Here is a 20920-nt window from a genome sequence, read left to right on the forward strand (position 1 = left end):
TATATATATTTTTAAAGATTTTTTATTTTATTTTACTTTATTGAGAGAGAGAGAGAGAGAATGAGAGAGAGGAGGGTCAGAGAGAGAAGCAGACCCCCTGCTGAGCAGGGAGCCCGATGCGGGACTCAATCCTGGGACTCCAGGATCATGACCTGAGCCGAAGGCAGTCGCTTAACCAACTGAGCCACCCAGGCGCCCCTGATTTTATATTTTCTTCGTAACAGTGGGTTATCAGTAATATCAATCCCCTATTACACCTTGGTTAACTAACTATAAATGTATGGGTATGGAGGTTAAAGTTGAAGGGTATCATACCCAATGGTCCCATTTTCTTGGTAAGGCAAAGGAAAAATCATCCTGTTTTACTAGAGCTGGCATTGAATAGGAGGTGGAGGATGGTAGTGGTTTGAAATAGCCACTGAGAAAACCTGTGCATAGAATGAGTAAGGATACTCGAAATTCCAATGTGTATGTATATGTGTATTCAACTGTGTATATAGTTCCCTCAGTCATGATTCATTTACTTTTATTATTAGTGTCATAGTTTTTATTATTATTTGATTACTGTCACTTCTATCAAAGCTCATTAGAAAAAGAAAGAACTGAAGGCCAGAAAGTACAGGAGTGAGGAGAAGAAAGGATGCATAAAATAGATGACCCTTTCCTTTTCTGCTTCCCCACCCCCACCAAAACCCAACACTTTTGTGTATATACTGCATAACATTACCCAAACATGGAAAAATATGTGGCCAGAGTGGTTAACAATAGTTACCTCCGTGCTGGGGGTGGAAAGGGGGATGGAAAAGGGAAGTGGAGTAGGTAAAAATAAAAACACTAGCAAAATAGAAACAGATCCACGGTACAAAGTGGAACTGATGGAAAAACAAAAACAAAAAAAGAAAACCCACATAAACAAGGGCAGCTCAACATAGACTATTTCATTCATTCAGTAAATATCTGTTCAATGAAAACACACTGAACTGATACTGATTAGGTGAATGTATTGTGAGCAATTCTAAATTTGGTCTGCTGTAACTTTAGTTTTTAGAATACGGTGAAAGTAAAAGAAGACAACAGAGCAGATAGAAGAGGAGAACTACAGATACTTGCATTGCAATCCTGAGGCTAAAGGGAAGAGACTATCATACTTTTGTGTCTGGTAAGGAGGTACATAAACTAGGCTGTCACACACTGTGGACTGAATTGTTACCCAGCCCCCAAATCTTATGTTGAAGCCGGCTCCCCCCAATGTAACTGTATTTGGAGACAGGACTTTTAAAAAAGACTGAATGAGGTCGTAAGGGTGGGGTCCTCACCCACTATGACTGGTGTCCACGTGAGGACACAGCAAGAAGGCTGCTGTCTCTAAGCCAAGGGAGAGAGGCCTCGGGAAACTACACCTGCCCGCACATTACACTTCTAGCCTCCAGAACTCTGAGAAAATAAATTTGTTCCATAAGCCACCCATCGAGTTTGTAGTACTTTGTTATGGCAGCCCTGAGAGTAATATACATACTTTGGATGAAGTTATCATGGGCACAAATGATATTTAATCCGCTTAATGATGTACAATAAATTTAAAAAAAATGATTACACAAGGGTATCCCTACTCACTGCCCACAAGCATCTGAGTGACTGTACTTTTGGGGGATGGCAGTAGGATTCAGAGGCAGAAGTCAACAACTCTGAATCATAAACAAAGACACTGAACTCTGGAGAATTAGGTATAGGAGGAGAAAATCCACCTTAGTCTCAATAAATCTAAAACTAAGAAAACAAATTTTTAGTTACTTCCTTGAAATTGCAACTGAAGGAAATACTGAAAAGCCTCCAACAAACAAGGGATCAGAAGTAAATGGAAGTTAAACAGCATCAATTTAAGGTGCATAAAATGCTACTGATCGTTTTATCTAGTACCGTGGTTCTAAGTTTAGACCAGATTGAAACTTACTGATATAAAAACAAGTTGTTTCCCCAGGTCTTCAAAAAAGGTCACTTTTTGAAGTAAGTACTCGGGTTCATTAATAGGAATGAATCAACTGGCTTTTAAGTAGAAAAGGAAATACAATAATAATACTTACCTTCAGCATGAGCCTCATGATTCCCTGGATGTGCCTTGTGAAGGGAGTGATTTCCATATGGTGTTTGAGCACCTGTGCCCCAGTGGTCAATTATATACATAAACACAAGCAACTTTACCATTACGGTAGAATATCATGTAATACCGAAGATACTTTACAAATGCTTTGATGATACATATGGAGTTTTAAAACTCTGCACAGGACCTGAAAACCAATGCAGAATACTACTACTGCTCAGTAGAGAATTTAAAATCTAAACCAAAACACATTTTGATAGCTCCAATGTGCAAAATCTAACCTTACAAAAGAAACAGTACCAAGTCCTTGTCATTAATACCTCAGTAGTGCACTGATACCTTGAGAGGGAACATTATATAATGGCTTAGTATCTTCTTCTTCCTACTCTGTCCAGGATCTTTTATGAGAGGCACTTAAAGAGAGTTCTAAGTTTTGGCGACGCTATAACAAACATACACATAGTATAATGATATATTTTACTATGCTAACAAAGTATCATTTATAAAGAAATTTTTATAAATTCAAAAATAGGTTATTGGTAACATGATTACCTTTAAAGCATTGATTTTCATTCACAATATGACTTCATTAATCTTAAACAGCAGTTCCATCTACAAAATGTTCTACAGCTTTTTCTTTTTGAAAAGGAGGAAAATAAAAGCAGGGAAAGATATTCGTAATTTCTAGTTCAACAATATCAACTTCATTTCACAGCATTGATTAGTAGAGAACATTTTCAATTGAAGTGGTATACAATTTACAAAAATAGAATGATTATATAATGCAAAACACTGTCCTCTATTATGAAGAATGTGTGTGTATGTGTGTGTATATACATATACAGATTTTTTATAAGTTTCACTATTAAATAGCCCTTATTCAAGTACTTTTTTCTGGTATCTCTTGAAATAATCACCTTGCTATATTATTTGTAAATACATAAAAAAATAAAAGGTTAATCTAAGAAAAAGTTAAGTTTCAGTGTGGTTGACTTAAATATCAGCCGCTCACTTCAGTGAAAACCTGATTTGAATTCAAAACAGGTTTAGGTGCCATACTGAGTTTAACAACTTAGTCAAAAATATAGATATATTTAAGTGTCAAATACTTAGTAAATTTCCAATGTGCTAACAGAGAAAAATTAAAAGTTTGTATTAATCTATTCATCTATTCATCCGATCTTACACAATCCCCAGACAAAATTCACTTATATATAACTAAAATGATACACTAATATACAATATACCTGCTTACAAACACGTAGGTAGCCATAAATAAAACTTTATTCTTTAATTTCATTTACAAGCTACCAAGTATTATGTATCGTGTACACAGTGCTGAACACTTAAATGGCTATAGTCGTGGAAGGATCCAGACTGAATGGAAAGCTGTAGATAAAGAAAAGATAAAAGCAAACGTAATACTGTAACAGGAAGGTGGCAAAAGCATGGTTTTGCCATAATGAAATCAATCAGATTTATAATTATACATCAGTTCTGGTTAAAACAAAGTCTGAGCGCCATGCGATTCTCAGTTTTATTGTTTGCAGTCTGGGTAAAGTCTGTATAGTCATTTTGTCTTTTGCAGTTATTAAAATAAAAAGTTAAAAACTATAGCAGCAACAAGCAAACCCTGTGACAGGAAGGCAAGGGTTAAGAACTAAAAAAAGTTTATACAGTGTGTTTAGGGAAAGTGTGTGCAGTTTATCTTCCATCAGCAGGAGTTCGACTGAGGGACAACATGATTCGGGCAAACCGCTCACAGAGTTCATGTGTGGAATATGAAGGTAACTTCGGTGGCTCATGGAAACCTTTAATCTCAGTAGAACAATCAAGCAGTTTTGGCAGAAAATCTGTCAGCTTCTCTTGGAGGTTTGCTGAAAATACAAATAATTACATGTAGCTAAAGATAGAGAGGGAATGAAATTATCATCTTTAACAAGATTTATTAATTTTAGAGTGGTCAATTGATGTTTCATTTCAAAATATGCAAAATAATTACCATTTGGTGGAGAGAGGTAAAATATAAATGGCAAGGCAATGTGCACAACTTGGTTTGTAAATAAGGAAAAAAAGTGATGTGAATGTAAAAATATTACAGAATATAAAAAATGGTAAAAATGAATAACATCTAATTCTAACTGTGCTTAATCCCAACAACTGAGGTGCCCACTAGCAGTGGTTAAACTTACATTCCATTTCTTGTCCAAGATAGGAACACCATCGATTTCTCATGTCTTCCACAGCAAGTATATCTTTCTCTTCCATTTCATCCACCAATAACAAGGGCAAAAATGGGACAATAAACTCATTCATGATAATCAGGCCATTGTTTACTTCTCGATCCTCTCCAGATTCAAACAGTTCTGCTGCTTGCTCATTTAATTTCTTAATGCAATGAGGAAAGGAAAAAGAGTTTTCTTTTCTTTAATTAAATAAAAATACTGTGTTAATACCAAAAACAACATAATAAGTATGTTTACAAAACAATATTAGAACAAATTGCAATCGGGAAAAACAATCTCAATCTATTCTAGCATGAAGTCTCTTAGAAAAAGCTATGTATACAATAACAACAAAAAACAAAAACCTTTTGAAACTGGCCAAATTAAGAACTATCCTCCATGGATACAAACCACTAACACTTCGAGTTTTAAAATACACTAAAATGCAATAAAAGCAGCTGACAGAAAAATAGTAAGATCACAACCTCCTAATATTCTCATTTGAAAATTTTAAAGACATACTAAAGACTACAATTAGCTTATACTATGTAGGTCTACTGAAAGAAAACATTTTACCAGTACACCTACTTAAAGTTGTTTAAAGTACACTTAAACCATGTAACTTATATAAGTTCAAAAATCATACATTCTTGAATACTTTTGTGCATGTGTGTGTATTCTGCATAGGAAAAAAATCACAACTTAGGTGTTTAAAATATATAACAGAGTGATGTATTTTAATAGTTAAGAATGAAATTCAATCAGAAAAATGTATAAAGATGGAATTTGTGATTTTATACATATTAGCTAACTAGAGAAATAATAACAAAGTACTCCAGACATCTAGAAAGTAATCTAGTGCAAAAAAAATCGCTAAAAACATTTTTTTAAGTTTATGTAACAATAGTAGTATCTCTACACATGGATAGTAAAAATATTGAGGAACAAAAACTACCAGTGACTAGGTGAGAAAAAAGGATACTGTATTATAATGAATCTTTTGACATTATGTATACCAAATATACTATATATAAAAACTCAAAAAAATCTATTATTTTTCTGGAATAGTAATTCCTCATGCTCTATGCAGCACCTCTTCTCTCACCAAAAAAGGGAATGGTAGAATGATGAAAAAATGTAATTATTTTGATCCTATTTTAAGAACATTTCTGGTTTATCACCTGCAATATTTAGGACCAATAAAGAAGAAGGGATAATAAAGAATGCAGTGCATTCTCACATCTTCAGGGATTAAACCCAGATTATAGACATCATCATGACGCTTTCCCCATCAGAATTTATAGTCAATCACTTACACATGAGTCTGGAAAATGTGTTCAATATAAGACAAAATGATAAAGCAAACACGACCTATGTATATTCAACTTACTAGTAAACATTCTCTTCTATAATGTGATATCAATTCTTCATCATGTCCTCTGTTTGGGCCTTTGGACAAGAGTTCCTTGTTATTCTGATAAGCACAGATAAGGAACAGCAAGGAATCTATATAACTTAAAAATTAAAAGAAACACATAGTATTAGTATTTCATCTTTGAAAAAAAAAGTCAACTACAATTATAAAATACTTTAAGTATACACTTGTGTTTTTGATTATTCAGAACATTACCAAAAAAATACCATCTGATGTACTATAAGCCTATATATATGAAACCAGTTATACAGTTATGTCATAAAGACAAAAAAATGGAACTAGGAATTAAGAAAAGACTGGGAAGGAAAAGCCCATAACTGCTGAATTTAGATAGTTCCAGTCTTCTTTGGTAATTGTTTACCTCATGTCTTCCATTTAGAGTCAAAATTAAGACTGATATGAAAGCCCAGAATCTACCTTTTTAAAACATAATGTCATTTTTGTTTGAAGGAAGTATCAGGTTACTCTGTTTCTTTATCACAAACATTTGTTTCATTCAGTGACCATTCAGGTTTTTTCTATGTGTAGGCACAGTTCTTATCATTGAGAAAAATGTAATTGGTAGAGGGCAGAATATCCAAAGGAGACCCAGGGGAAGTAGAAAGGGAAAAGAATCCTTCTAAATCTGAAAACTCTAGTGGGATACAAACAAAAACAGCGCATACTAACATAAAAGCTGGCAGTTAGGTCTCTTATATTTGCTATAAGTAATATTAATATGTTACATTAATGTAAGCCTAGAGGTTATGAAGTTCAAACTAGGTTTTAAAAAGGGAGGAGGGCAAAAATGTTTGAGTATTCTATTTGCCTCTAAAGTAATTATCCTCTCTTAATATGCTACAGGAAATAAATACAGCTATATATTTGTATAACTGAAATATGAACAATATAAGCTATCTCCTTTGTGAGTTTTTCTAATTGTAACATACCTTCTTATGGATTAATTCAGAAAAATGTAATACCCTAAAAGGTGAACTACTATAAAGAAACACTTTTAAAACTCTAGGTTACACTGAGTTTTACTGTTTATTTTTCAATTTCACGTGCTCAAATATAAATCAATTCTATACTTCAATATTAAATGTAGAACTGAAATTAATGACAACTCAAAGTACACATCTGAAACTATTTCATAAAAAATAAGTTATTTCATATAGTTTTTTGAAAAGGCTTCTCCCAGGAATTTGTTTTTGAGAAAACTTAGGAATATGGAATTTTATTTTGAAATAATATAAACATAACCTCAGCTAGAGACCTGTTTTACTTATGAAAGAAAAAAAGAAGGGAGTGATAATAATATTAAATGTTTTACACCACTAAATTGAGGTAGTCTGCTGGCACATCTACCTTTTCTTTTATAGCCATTAAGTTTCCTATTTGAAAGTCTCCCTGATTGACATTCATATCTGGCCTTCAAGACCTGAGTCACCTCTCTATAGCTCTGAAACCATGACCTTGTTTCAATTTTTTACTGAAGTACACAATTTCCATATTTTATCAACAACCTCTAAAGTGCCTACAAACGTATCTTCAAACAAATCAGAATAAGACTCAGCAGTCCAAGTACCACATTCTTATTTTAAGATAAAGCAAGACCATGTAGCCTGTAGATTCTTTATCCTCATTTATACTATTATAAAATTAGGGTTCCTAAAAACATGATTTCACTTCACTACTCTCAGACTTGACAATGGACTATCAATCAATATTTCATTCAAGGCTTTCAAGTGCTATGTTTTTATTTTATTTTATTTTAAGATTTTATTTATTTATTTGACAGAGAGAGACCCAGCGAGAGAGGGAACACAAGCAGGGGCAGGGGGAGAGGGAGAAGCAGGCTTCCCGCGGAGCAGGGAGCCTGATGCGGGGCTCGATCCCAGGACCTTGGGATCATGAGCTGAGCCGAAGGCAGGCGCTTAATGAATGAGCCACCCAGGCGCCCCGTATATTTCTATTTAAAAAAAAGTTGGACAGAACTTCTGGTAATATTTTCTAACCTGTTAGCTGTGGTAATTGCTATATTTAAAGTATAAAATTAACATTTCTTTTTATGATATTCCATAAATATTATTTGTCACCATTACTAATTTTCTAGTTGAACTTTCCAATTCAATAACATTTGCTACATCAGAATATTCACTTTCTGAGTAAGTATATATTTGAGAATAAGCAAATTATGAAATTAAAACATACTTCCAAGTTATATCTCAAAGTCCTTTAACAAATGTTAACTAAGAAAAGCTAATATAGAAGTAAATGCAGAGAGCAAGAAAGTGACAGTTTCATCTTTTTAATTCTCGTTGAGTGAGAAAAATAAATACTTCTTGTACTTACCTGATTTCATTAAATTTTACAAGAATAAAGATCTCTATTTCACTTTTTCTCCCTAATTAATTGTGTGACCTTGAAAAAGTTATTGCATCTCTCTGGAGATATGTGTAAGTAAACACAGTTTATCTATAAAATGGAAATGCCTTATTGATCTTAGATACTCTGTTCAATTATAAGATCACATTACTATTTTTCTCAGAAATATTAATCTTAAGGTATCCTAAAGTGAACTTGAATATTCCTATTAAAGAAATAAAACTCTGACCGAAATAAAATAACTCATAAAATGGAGCTACTAATGAAAATACTTTTATATTTCAGTGACCAAAGTGAATTATCTTATAAATTACACAGTATTTGTGATGAGCACCAGATGTTGTATGTAAGTGATGAATCACTGAATTCTATTCCAAAAACCAATATTGCACTGTATGTTAACACAATTTAAAATAAATAAATTACACAAAGACTAGGACTTTAATAATGTATATTCAAGTATTAACATTATTTTTTAATTCTGGGTAACTTCTAAAATTTTGGTTAAGTGTAAAAGGGATGGGACTGTGCACTGTCCCATAAACGGAGCAGCGCGATCCGACAGAACCTTCTGCAGGAAGTGTTGTGTCTGCGCTAGCCAATACCGGAGCCACCAGCCACAGGTGGCTACTAAACATTCAAGATGCGGCTAGTAGGACTGAGAAACTGAATTTTTAGTTTTAAAATTCTTAATTAAATTTAAATTGTCACATGTGGCTGGTGGCAACCAGGATGGCCTGCATAGCCCTGGAAGTAATAGCCTGCGTGGTCATTTAAAAACAAAACTGCATTAACATCTCAGCGGAGGTTTCCTATACTTCATACAAAACAAGAAAAGAAAGAAAAGAGGGAATTCAATAACCCTTTTACTTGAGTGCACTATTAGAGAATATTTAAAATATAGCACTTTCTAAAAAAAAATCATTAGTCAAGTACATTCATGTTAAAGAATATGAATTAAGAAATATGTGGATAACATGTAAATGCAAACTAGTGAATAATGTGTAAGTAAATAAATCAATAACCATCTTTTCTTCTTAATAACATTTAAAAGTAAATAATATTATAGTTTAATAAGTAGCAATTCCTTTAAAACCATCTGTAATTTAAATGAAAAATGATCTAAAATGTGTTTGCAGTCACAATTCTTAGAAGACAAGTGATCAATTCTTTACAGTGTTATTTTTTATAGTAACTGGAATTTTGGACAAAGAGATCAAAAACACTATCTCAGACTGAAGTCAAGATTAGACTCGGAATATGAAAATGTCTGGAGACTGAAGGCAAATGTTAGGGAATACGAAGAATTCCCTGTGTTGGGGTATCAGTTTCTTTGGTCCCCAGCAAACTTCTAGGCTTCAATCTAATCCTATTCCATCCTAAACTTCAACTGTAGTATTTGAGAGCTGATAAAAACAAAGACTTAACTAATGCCAACCTTACAGATTTAATTGAAAACAGAAAATACATGGGTTATATGTACAGGAACTCTCTATACTAACTATACAATTTCTCCGTAAATCTAAAACTTATAAAATTAAAAGTTTATCAAAAATACATATTGTGAATGAAATATTTTCTATAGATGCAGTCATATCCGAATAGAATTAAGTACAAAAAATAATATTTGACCGCTCTGCCTTACCTTTCTTTTTGAAAATTTTCTAGCCCAATTATGAGATACATGGTTGTTTCCCTGAATCTCCTATAATCCTTATGCCACTCCTGTAGGTAAAAAAAATTTTAAAAGAATGCAGAGGAGGATATAAAAACCACAATGAAAACTGTTCATAAAGTAATACATTGTTCTGACAACTATTCAAATTAATAGAACCAAAGAATTCAAAATTAAGATAAACTAGACCTAAGTCAAGTCTTTCATTTTTGATACACAAGATTACTTTATTAGTATAATAATACATGTAGAAATTATTAGAAATTAATGAGGAATTAAATAATGATTGACCCTAAGAGAAATACAAAGGCAAGATAATCTACCATGTTTTCTCTCTGTCTCTCAAAAATTCTTTGGTATAAAGGTATATTATTAAAATAATATTATAGATGTACATCACATTAGATGTAGGAGGTAAATGAAGTTACTACTCTAACAGAATCAATACTGAAGACTATTATTTGATGAAGAACGTTAAGGAACTAAAAGAAAAATGTTATAATAAATTTATTTAACCTTTTAATTTTGGAAATTTATGTTAAATTTTATTTTATATATGGTAGCTGAATAGTTTACTCATCTGAGATATGGTGAGAAGAATAGAAGCATGTCACATTTCAACTGCCTCTCCCTCCAAAACCTAATTATTGGGCATGTAATAGGATTCAACAATTCAGAATTGACACCCTCTAGCTAGAAAACAAAATCACGATTTCTCTTTAATTTATTTGAAAAAAAAAAAAAACTGTTTCAAGGAAAACCATAACTAAATTCAATATAGGATTTAATAAATAATTAAAGTTAGCTTCTCTGGGAAAGTATTCAAATTGCCACTCTACTGTCATTAGAATTGCCTGAGAAGTTCTGAGTAAGCTTTTTCTGTAAAGACCTAGCCAGTAAGTGTTTTAGGCTTTGCAGGTCTTGCAGTCTCTATTTTCACTATTCAACTCTGTGACTATAGTGTAAAAACATTCATACACAATATATAAGCAAATAGTTGTGTTCCAATAAAACTGTTTTATAAAAAGTGGTGGTGGGCTGCATTTGGTCTGTTGGCCAAGGTTTGCTGAGTCGTGACTCAGAGCAAGATAAAGATATGCAGGACACTTAGAATCCAAAAACATGTCATGGAAATACGTTTAAGACTTAATGGCTCTGCAGTTAGAATATGAGGAGTGTTCAGAACAAAAATATGTTGAATCCAATCAGATGAAGCAACCCTGGAGAGAGAATGCAAAGTCAAATCATAATTAAAAATCAAGTCCCATGTAACTTGAATCTTAGAAACAAACAGAGCGAGTAACCCACTTGCTTGTCATCTCTGGCATGTATCATGTGTACATTTATTTGTGCATATGTTCTCAGATTTTCATTCTGCTATATTGTTCTAAATTACCTACCCTTATGCTATTATTATTATAAAGCATAAGGGTTAAGAATGGTATCTCTTGATTTCTAGTAGAATAAAGCTTTCCTACCTTGTTCTTCAAGAATGTCTGAGCTAGACTGAGATGTTTGCATTTCATAAAAATTTTTTTAAAGTTCTATTTACGTAATCTCTATACCCAATGTGGGGCTCAAACTCATGACGCCAAGATCAAGAGTTGCATGCTATACTGAGCCAACCAGGCACCCCTCATAAAATTTTTGAAATCAGCTTATCAAGCTCCATCACACAACTTGCTAGAAGTTTGATAGGGACTGCACAGAATCAATAAACTACTCTGGGGTAAAATGGCATCTTTTTCTTTTTTTAAACATTTATTTATTTGAGAGAGAGTGAGCATGAGCAGGGGAAGGGCCTGAAGGAGAGGGACCAGCAGACTCCCTGCTTAGCAGGGAGTTTGACGCGGGGCTCGACCCTGAAATCATGACCTGAGCCTAAGTCAGATGCTTAACCAACTGAGCCACCCAGGCAGCCCAAAATGGCATCTTTACAATACCAAGTTGTCCAAACATAATATGAATATCCATTTATTCAGGTCTTCTTTAATGTATCCTAAAGTCATGCACATCTTTTGCTAAATTTATTTCTAGTTACTGTACACTTTTTGATGCTATTATAAATGATGTCATTTTTAAAAATTTCACTTTCTGATTATCTGCTGCTAGGTTAATGGAATAAAACTGGTGTTTGACATAGGTTCTGCATGTTGCAAAACTCTCTTATTAGTTCCAATTAATTTATCTGCAGATTTTGTTTGTATTTTCTAGGTGTAAGATCTCCAAATAATAACTTTATTTCTTCTTTTCCAATCTTTTACTTTTTGCTTATTTTTGTTGCTTTGCTGCCCATTTGAATTTCCAGTACAATTCTGAATAGAAGTGGTTGCAGACATCCCTGTCTTTCCTGATTACAAAGGAAAGCTTTCAATGCCCACAATTCTATATATTTGCTAGTTTTGTTGTTTTTTGAGACACTCTTTAGCAAATTAAAGTAGCTGCACCTTGTATTCTGGGTTAGTTAAGGGTTTTCATCAAAAATGAATATTTTTCTTTATGTTAATGTGGTGAATGACAGTAATTATTTAAGGGAATCAATCTAAAGTAATTAAGTTTTAAATGGGACCAAACATTAATCAAAGACACTACGAAATCAACTTAAAATTGACTAGATTTATAAATTAAAAAAGACAATGTGTTGGGATGCCTGGGCTCAGATGGTTAAGCGTCTGCCTTCAGCTTGGGTCATGATCCCAGGGTCCTGGGATGGAGTCCCATATTGGGCTCCTTGCTAAGCGGGGAGGCTGCTTCTCCCTCTGCCTGCCTCTCCCCCTGCTTCTGTGCTCGCTCACTCGCTCGCTCTCTCTGACAAATAAGTAAATAAAACCTTTAAAAAAAAAAAGAAAAAAAAAGACAATGTATAAAGTTAAATTTAAAAGTCTGAAGAAATACTAGGTGTCTGAATTGGTAAATTAAAAAAAAAGTATTAATTTTAAAGCCAAAGTTAACACAAAGAGAAATTTGTATACAAAAATTACCATAAGCATTTTATGAGTGTGCATGCATGCTCTCTCTCACATGTACAACACTGTCCAATAATGACAAATGTATATGGCATACAATGATTAAAAGCAGGTTTGCAACTTCCTCCCCAAAATATCTGATGAGGCAAAGAAAAAATACAGCATGGCTTCAGTGACCATAATAGCATTTAAGAATGCAGGTTCTGTTAAATTAAAAAAGGTTGTGTTAACAAGCTATAATCTGCTAGCTGTGAAATAATCTGCTAGCTGTGAAAACTTTGGGCAGGTTACTTTACCCTCTCTATGCCTTATTCTCTCCTATGCTCAGCTGTGCTGAAATGACTAGTGAACTACAGAATTCCTCAATCTATAGTTCAACCTCTCAAAGGGCCCATTACCTCATATTCCTCCAAGTTTACTTCTTCAGGTTTTATCATTTCAAGTTTGGCTTGAGCAACTTTCATTATGTTGTGACACCTTCAAATAAAAGAAATGCATTCCTAAATCAAAAGCAAAATTCATAAAAACTGAAAAATACGTGACACAAAACTAAACTACCCAACACATATGAAAATAAAATCCATTGTCATTAAGCAATACTTTTTTGAGGAAGCAACTCCCAAATAACCTTAATCGAAAATGTTTTTTGGATCAATGTTGGATAGTTACAAAGTACATAAAGAAGACAGCATCAATAATTCTAACTCAAATTTACCATGTTATATTTACATATGGCTTTTAAATTACATTCTATCAATATATACTGCACAAGTAAAAAATGAAATGTGTTTGTTAAGCAAGCTTAAGAAACATTAAATCTCATTTTCCCCTTTCAAATGGCATTATTCATAAAAAGCAAAAAAGGAATTCAAAATGTGCCTATCATTTCAGGTAACAGAGACATTCTTATGCATAGAATCATTGTTAAAGAAATCTCTGCAGAATATATTTAGTTATCACATGAATCTTGCTCTTTCAAGTATAAGAGAAATTAGACTATCAAAACAAATTGACCAGTTTGCAGTCCCCAGGACAAAAATTGCAAGAGTGAAAAGTCAGCATGATTACCCCATGAATACTTTCCCCAAATTCAATAGCATATATTCATTGGAATACAGTGTACCAGCAACCCAAATAATAAGGGTCATAATCTGTCATATTTCTGAGCTCTTTGTGGTGGTTATATGTAAAATAAGTGATGCTCCTACTACTAATAATAAAGTAGTAATAGCTAACATTCACTGAGCACTTTATTGTCTATCAAATACTGTTCAAGCCATTTACTTGTATTATTTCACTTAATCTGAAATTTCACAGCAGACACATGGTAAAGCAGGAATTTAATCCCGAATGCTTTGTTTTCCACATATTCTCCTCTGCTATATGTATTTTTAATTCAGTATTTTTGAGATACTCATGAAAAGATAATCATTTATTTCAGAATTAAAATGGACTACAATGAACTCCAAGGTAACATAAATGTCTCTGTACTCTAAAATAATGTCCAATACTTGGATCTTTACCCAAGGCTTAAATTTTTTTAATGGTATTCATTCTAACTAGATTATATTTTAATTTTCTAGTATTAGTAAAAAAAAAAAAATTCTAGGGATTTTATACAAATTTCTACGGGAAAACATTTTTGGGTAAACCAAAACATAGTAGATCCTTAAACAACATGGGTTTTGAGGGTGCACTTACAGATTTTTTTACAGTATTGTGTTTTTTCTTTCTTATGATTTTAATAACATTTTCCTTTCTTTAGCTTACTTTATGGTAAGAATACAGTATATAATACATATACAAAATATATGTTAATCAACTGTTTATATTATCAGTAAGGCTTCCAGTCAACGGTAAGGTTATTAGCAGTTAAGTTTTGGGGGAGTCAAAAATTATACACTTTATGTGCAGATTTTTGACTGCACAGAGAGTCACTCCCCTAATCTCCACATTGTTCAAAGGTGAACTGTAATTTAACCATTTTAAGGCTTCTCTTGATATCAGAGGGCATTGTTTTATTTGTGTATACATTTAAATACTTTTCTCTAGTGATTCTCAAACACATATTTTGTATGTCATCACTTGTGGGAGGTGTTACCATCACTTAGCAGGTAGAGGTCAGGAACACTGCTAAATATCCTACAAGTTATAGGATAGCCCCCACAATAAAGAACTATCTGACTCAAATATACATACTGCAGAGATTGAGAAATTCTTTATTTCTCTAAAATATTGAGTCCCCAAAGGGCAGTGATTATATTCTTCCATAAATCTTTATGTTGCTTAGCTCAGTACCTTAGTCAATTAAATAAAATATACTAAAACAATCTAAATTATTTTCAGCTCAAACTTCTAAAGTCATGACTATAAACTCCAAAGAAATTACAAAGCAACTGTTCAAATTAAGTGAAGTCAAGTTTTGTGCTGTATTTACTGAAACAGGTCTTTGTGTAGATATAAAATAAACATTAAAAAACTGCATGGAAAGCTATTTTAAAAAGATAATTTGAGCATTTGAGTTCAATATTTCACATTTTTAAATTACCTTTCATCAAAACTCAAGTTTCTATCTCCAAATTGTTCTAGCAATGTTTTCTCAATGATTTTCTTTGGTGCTTGGTTCTGGATAAAATAGACCACTACATGATGTAAACGATAATCTGTTTCTGGTGGGGTATCTTCTTGGGCCAATTTAACCAATCTTGAATACTCCAACTTAATTGCCTAGAAAATGTAACAAATGCCAATTCTGGTTAATTGTAATAATTAAAATCCTTCAATATTACAGCTTTAATTATTCTTGTGTTCAAATATATTTTCCTTTAAAGTGTTACAAAGAAGGTAGTACATCTAAAAATACTGTCCCATATTCTACAGTTTAAAAGAATTTTCTAAAACTGACAATATGAGTACTTCCTTATCCCTTCACTGTAATAATGTTTTTTTGTTTTCATGTAGAGAAGTATTAAACTAAACAATACACCTAAGTGCACTATGTGAGTAATTTTGTAAAACTTATCAGAGTCTGGTCAGTCTACTCAGAAGCATCCTAAGACTGTGATACTCAGTATCCCTTCTCCTATGCTTTCCAGTATCAGTTTCATGTATATTTTGAATATCCCAAATTTTAGGGTTGAAATACAGCTTCCTGGAATGCCCATATCTGAAAGAAAATGGCTTGTTCTTATATGTATAATAATACCACTATAATTACTTAGCTGAAGAGTCTAAAAATAAAGAATGAAAAAGTAAGCCCTGAGACTCTAGTTACTGCAGACTGAATTCCTTGTTGCTTCAAAAATATTTGAAATTTATTCACGTAATAATTAATGATTATCACTATTATCACCTTATGCTTGAACTTCCTTTTTTTTAATAAACAGAACACCTCAGAATTTATAATTAATTATAACAGGAAATAATACTGACATGTTTCTACACATGAGCAAACCATTTGGAAAATACTGGCGCATACAGAAATAAATGTAGGGTTATATATCAAATACTGCTGTATACAAGAAACCTATATGATTAAAAATAATACTTTTTACAATATTCATTTATATTGGACTTATATCTAAATCCTAGCTTTATTAACTGTAAAACATTATGGGGCCACGTGCAAAATAAGTTACAAAAAAATCAATTCTATTAGAAAGTTGTTTTTTTTTTTTTAAAGTATGCCTTTCTTAAGCAATTCTTGACCATCCAGACACTATGCTATATTTTATAGAAGGGAGAAAATGTAACTGACAAATATTAAGTAAAACATTCTAGTTATACATTCTTATATATCATTAAAGGGAAGGCTAATAAGTCCTTTCTATATACTTAGCATTATAAATGGAATTATTACTTTATAGCTAAAATAAACTGTGTTCTTTTTTGTTGCTGTTACACATGCTGTGGTTAAAAGTAGCCAGGAAAGGGGCGCCTGGGTGGCTCAGTTGGTTAAGCGACTGCCTTAGGCTCAGGTCATGATCCTGGAGTCCCGGGATAGAGTCCCACATCGGGCTCCCTGCTCGGCGGGGAGTCTGCTTCTCCCTCTGACCCTCCCCCCTCTCATGCTCTCTCTCTCTCTCTAATAAATAAATAAAAAAATCTTAAAAAAAAATAGCCAGGAAAACTATATTTTGACATGTAGAATTATTAAGGCTCACTTCAATGCAAACCTAATTAGCACACATAGGCTTAGAACTATAAAATCTTCTCATTTTCCCAATTTGAAAAGAAAAAGGGGTACATATTCATTTAATAACCAAACTATACTGAATTTGAAAATAAATATAAAGCAAAAACAATCAATAACTGTTCTTCATTATATAGACAGACAATGACTGTCATAAACTATTCCAAGTTCTTTTGAATATTTAAGTATTTCAGGTATCATGCTTTTGGCCAAAATTAGGATGACCAAAATAAAATAAATTCGTATTGAGTCTCTTAAAGTAATATTATAGGTTTAGAGATAAGGAATTATAACACTAAATGGTTACATATTTTTTTACCTACGTTCAAAATAGAAACACTATATTTTTTGTAAAGAGCAAATAGATTTCTATTAGCAAGCTAGAATACATATCCCTCTTTTATTCTAAAATTGTTTATCTCTTAATTTTGTTCTATTTAAGATTCTCCCAATTTACACAAGTAAATGCCAAAGTTAAAATCTATAGATATTTAAAACAGTAGAGGTAAAAAGGCACATTTAAATTTCTACAAGTAATTTTTCAAACACACAAAAAACACTTTTTACCAGCACAAATTATTTTTTATAATTATCAATTATTTTTATTTATGAACTTACTTCTAAAAAAGTTTTCTGATGTTTAAATATACTGCAATCATATCTTTTCCTTCAAAATTTCAACAGATGTTCCATGCCAGTATATTTAGCAGAGTTCTTCACTATTTATCATTATGAGTAAAGTTAACACTGCTGAGTTGTCAAATTTGATTCAGACTACTTCCTCAGAATCCTGCCCTAGAATTATTCTTGTCCTTTCCATACTTTGGCTGCCTATGAAGGTAATTATTTAAGTTAACTACCACAGATACTGCAATGAAACCATCAAACATTTACAAAATGAAATGGAATACTGGTCATTAGGTGACAGAACTGCTTTGCAATTAATTTTTAGAAAGTCTTTTTCTAAAGACTTTTAGCATGACCAGACCTTTAACATGGTCCAGGTAATCAGGCCCAAAGTTATCTATTCAGTCTTATTTCCTATGACTCTTCAATAAAGACTTCCTTCCACTTAGGTCAGGCTTGTCTCCCCACAGATGCGCATGCGCCTTTGTTTCTTAAGTTCTCTAAATGCATGATGTCCTTTCTTGTTTGTTCCTCATCTATCTATAGATGACCCATTCAAGAAGTTTAGTTTTCTTTCTCTTTTGAAATCTTCAGTTGCAAAGATCCAAATGACTACTACCTAGACTTTACCTTTCTAAATCATATTATAAGATCATACTCTAAATGTATATTTTTTACAGACTTTATTTTGCTATAACTATATACATACATCAGAAGATACCAAATATATAAACATAAAATATATTCTGAAGGCAGAAAAATCTAAGGCAAAATCAGACCCAAGATTCAGAAAGCTAGGTATACCATTTATTAACTGTGATATAAAACAAGGCACAAAGTTCTCCAAGTCTTAATGCTCTTACCTCTGAAATATGGTTAGCTGACTTCACAGAGAGTGTGTATGTATGTGTGAGTGTGCATATAAATTAAATGTTTATAGACTATTTTTTAAAAACTGACAGTGTACCAAAAGATGGAAGAGAATCTACTTCAAATTCCAGGGGATTGTAATCATATAGGCTATATGATTTGACCACAATGCAATACATACAGGAATTAAAAATAAAGACAACTCCCAAACTAAGCTCTTAGGAATTAAAATAATACTGCCTTAAATTATTCTTGGGCCAAAGGAATTGAAATTATATTAATATTGGAATCATAAGATATCAAAACCTATAGGACATAGCCAGACTGGTAGTCAAAGGAAAATACCAATTTAACCAGTATAGAACAAGTACTGTTCAAGAAGCGGGGGGGGGGGGGGGGGGGGGGGGGAGGAGAGAAAATAAACTAAAGGTAGAAGAAATAAAATAACGTGGCAATTAGATAAAAAAAGTCAAAAGCTTTTCTTTCCAAAAAGCTGATGGAAAACCAAAGTATGGGAGAACACTCTCCAGCACATGTAAGGTGACAATACCAAAAATACTAAAACAAACAAACAAAAAGCTTTAAAATTTGTTTTAAAAAAATAATACATATAACTTTATGCCAATAAACTACAAATTTTTAATTAAACAGATGATCATCTAGGAAAATATAAATTACCTGAATTGCTTTAAAAGGTAGAAAAACTACCAAGTTCTTGAAGAGACCCAGTAAAGCTACAGAAGAATTGAAAAGGTTGCCCAAGATCTGTACCCAATAAAGGAATCAGGCCAACATTGTTTTAGAACTGCTGTTACGTCAGATCTTCAAGGACAAAATGATTTCTCTATCTACACTACTCCAAAGCCTGAGAAAAGGGAAAATCTCCTTAATAATTACACAAGGCCAGCATAATCTGAATATAAAATATTGACAAATATAAAAAAGGAAATTGGACATCAATTTATGAACACAGATGCTAACTTCATCCATTTTTGATAAACTACATTGTGTACAAAAAGAATATATAAAAACAGACAATGTTTACAATGTTTAAAAAAGGAGGGGTCAGTGTTAAATTAATCTTTACATTCTAAGGATTAAGGATTACAAAGAAATCTGTTCACATCTCAAACAGATATATTAGAATATTTTTAAATTCCAACACCAATCAGTTTTGAAGAAACTCTTTTAACTATGAATTTGAGAAAGTGTTTTTAAATTTGTAAAGGAAAACCTATTAAAAAAAAAAAACAATGCTATACATCATACTTGAAAATAAAACACTAGAGACAAATCCATTAAAATCAGAAAGTAAGCAAAGGAGCTTATTACTAAAATTATTTTCATATTTAACTATATTCTGAAAAATATGGTTAACATAATAAAAACAGAAATGAAATAAAAAGTCTAATGGAAATTATCCCAATTATGAGATAATTATTGGGAGCCAATGTACTGAAATAATGACAAGAATCAACTAATAAATTATTAGAAAACATAAGAGCCCAATAAGGTAACTGGATACAGTATAAATAAACAAAATTAATTAGCTCTCCCACTAACAACCCTACCAATAATTTGGTAGAAAAAGTAGGGGTAAGTGACTCAATTCATAAAAACAAATCTATTTTATACGTTATTATATCTGTGATTGAGCTGGTGACTCTTCCTAAAAAAGAGGTTAAACCTTAGCAAGTCCACTTACCCAGATATAAGTTTCATTCTCCAATTTATCTTCTTATCAGTGAAAACCAACATTTCATCACATGGTTTACCAGTAGCAAACATATATAACATTTTAAAAATTGATCTAATCACAATACATATGGAAGTCCATTTTTAGAAATAGGCAGAGTTGAAAATCTTCTCATAACCAAAAAGCTAATATAAAATAAACCCAATAAAGACATTTTTGGTAATGCGACAGAAGATATATAGATATGTCTACATTACCATAGTATACTATAATTACATATAATTATGTATAGTAAAATAAATATTAAAAATAAAAATTAAGAATATACTATATCTAATTTAGGCAAACAGTAAGACAGAAGCAGCTATCATATGTTAGTTACTATGTTATGTATATATTTTGTGAATTAATACTACATGTTGAGATAATGATTGGAATCAACGGCCAAGAAAACAGAACACGTTTAAATAGGCCAATCACTGTAGAAGGAACCAAAAAAAAATTATCAAAAAATCTACAACCAAAAAAGGGGCTAGGCTCATATGGTTTTACAAGTTCTAACTTACTCTTATAGAATAGATAATTCCTATGTAAACTACACCAGAGTATAAGAAAAACAGAAAAGCCTTCACTTACTAAAGCTAACATAGGCATAAAATCAAACCTGATGAAGATAGCACAAAAAAGAAAAATATAATACATTTTTAATAATAGAGAATGTAGAAAACCCAAATAAAATGCTACTGAGTAAATAGTGTGTACATATGAA

At 32.1% G+C, this 20920-nt stretch overlaps 1 protein-coding gene across 4 annotated transcripts in view; it reads right to left on the reverse strand.

Annotated features, from left to right (window-relative positions):
* Positions 1-2364: 2364 nt before the first annotated feature.
* The window catches only part of USP25 (ubiquitin specific peptidase 25), a 129529-nt gene continuing 110973 nt past the window's right edge, over positions 2365-20920 (reverse strand). For 3 of the 4 annotated variants that reach the window (XM_035015123.1, XM_035015122.1, XM_035015124.1), the window contains 6 exons: positions 15315-15493; positions 13165-13243; positions 9771-9850; positions 5714-5837; positions 4291-4486; positions 2365-3975 (listed from right to left, as the gene is read on the reverse strand). In XM_035015123.1, coding sequence (XP_034871014.1) covers positions 3803-3975; positions 4291-4486; positions 5714-5837; positions 9771-9850; positions 13165-13243; positions 15315-15493 — 831 coding nt within the window. In that variant the 3' untranslated portion in view covers positions 2365-3802. Of the gene's footprint in view, positions 3976-4290; positions 4524-5713; positions 5838-9770; positions 9851-13164; positions 13244-15314; positions 15494-20920 lie in introns of those variants that run through there. The other variant, XM_035015125.1, reaches the window with a different exon arrangement.

Source organism: Mirounga leonina, unplaced genomic scaffold, assembly GCF_011800145.1.
Source record: "Mirounga leonina isolate KUSES-001 unplaced genomic scaffold, KU_Mleo_1.0 Mir_169, whole genome shotgun sequence".
In the NCBI taxonomy this organism is placed as follows: domain Eukaryota; kingdom Metazoa; phylum Chordata; class Mammalia; order Carnivora; family Phocidae; genus Mirounga; species Mirounga leonina.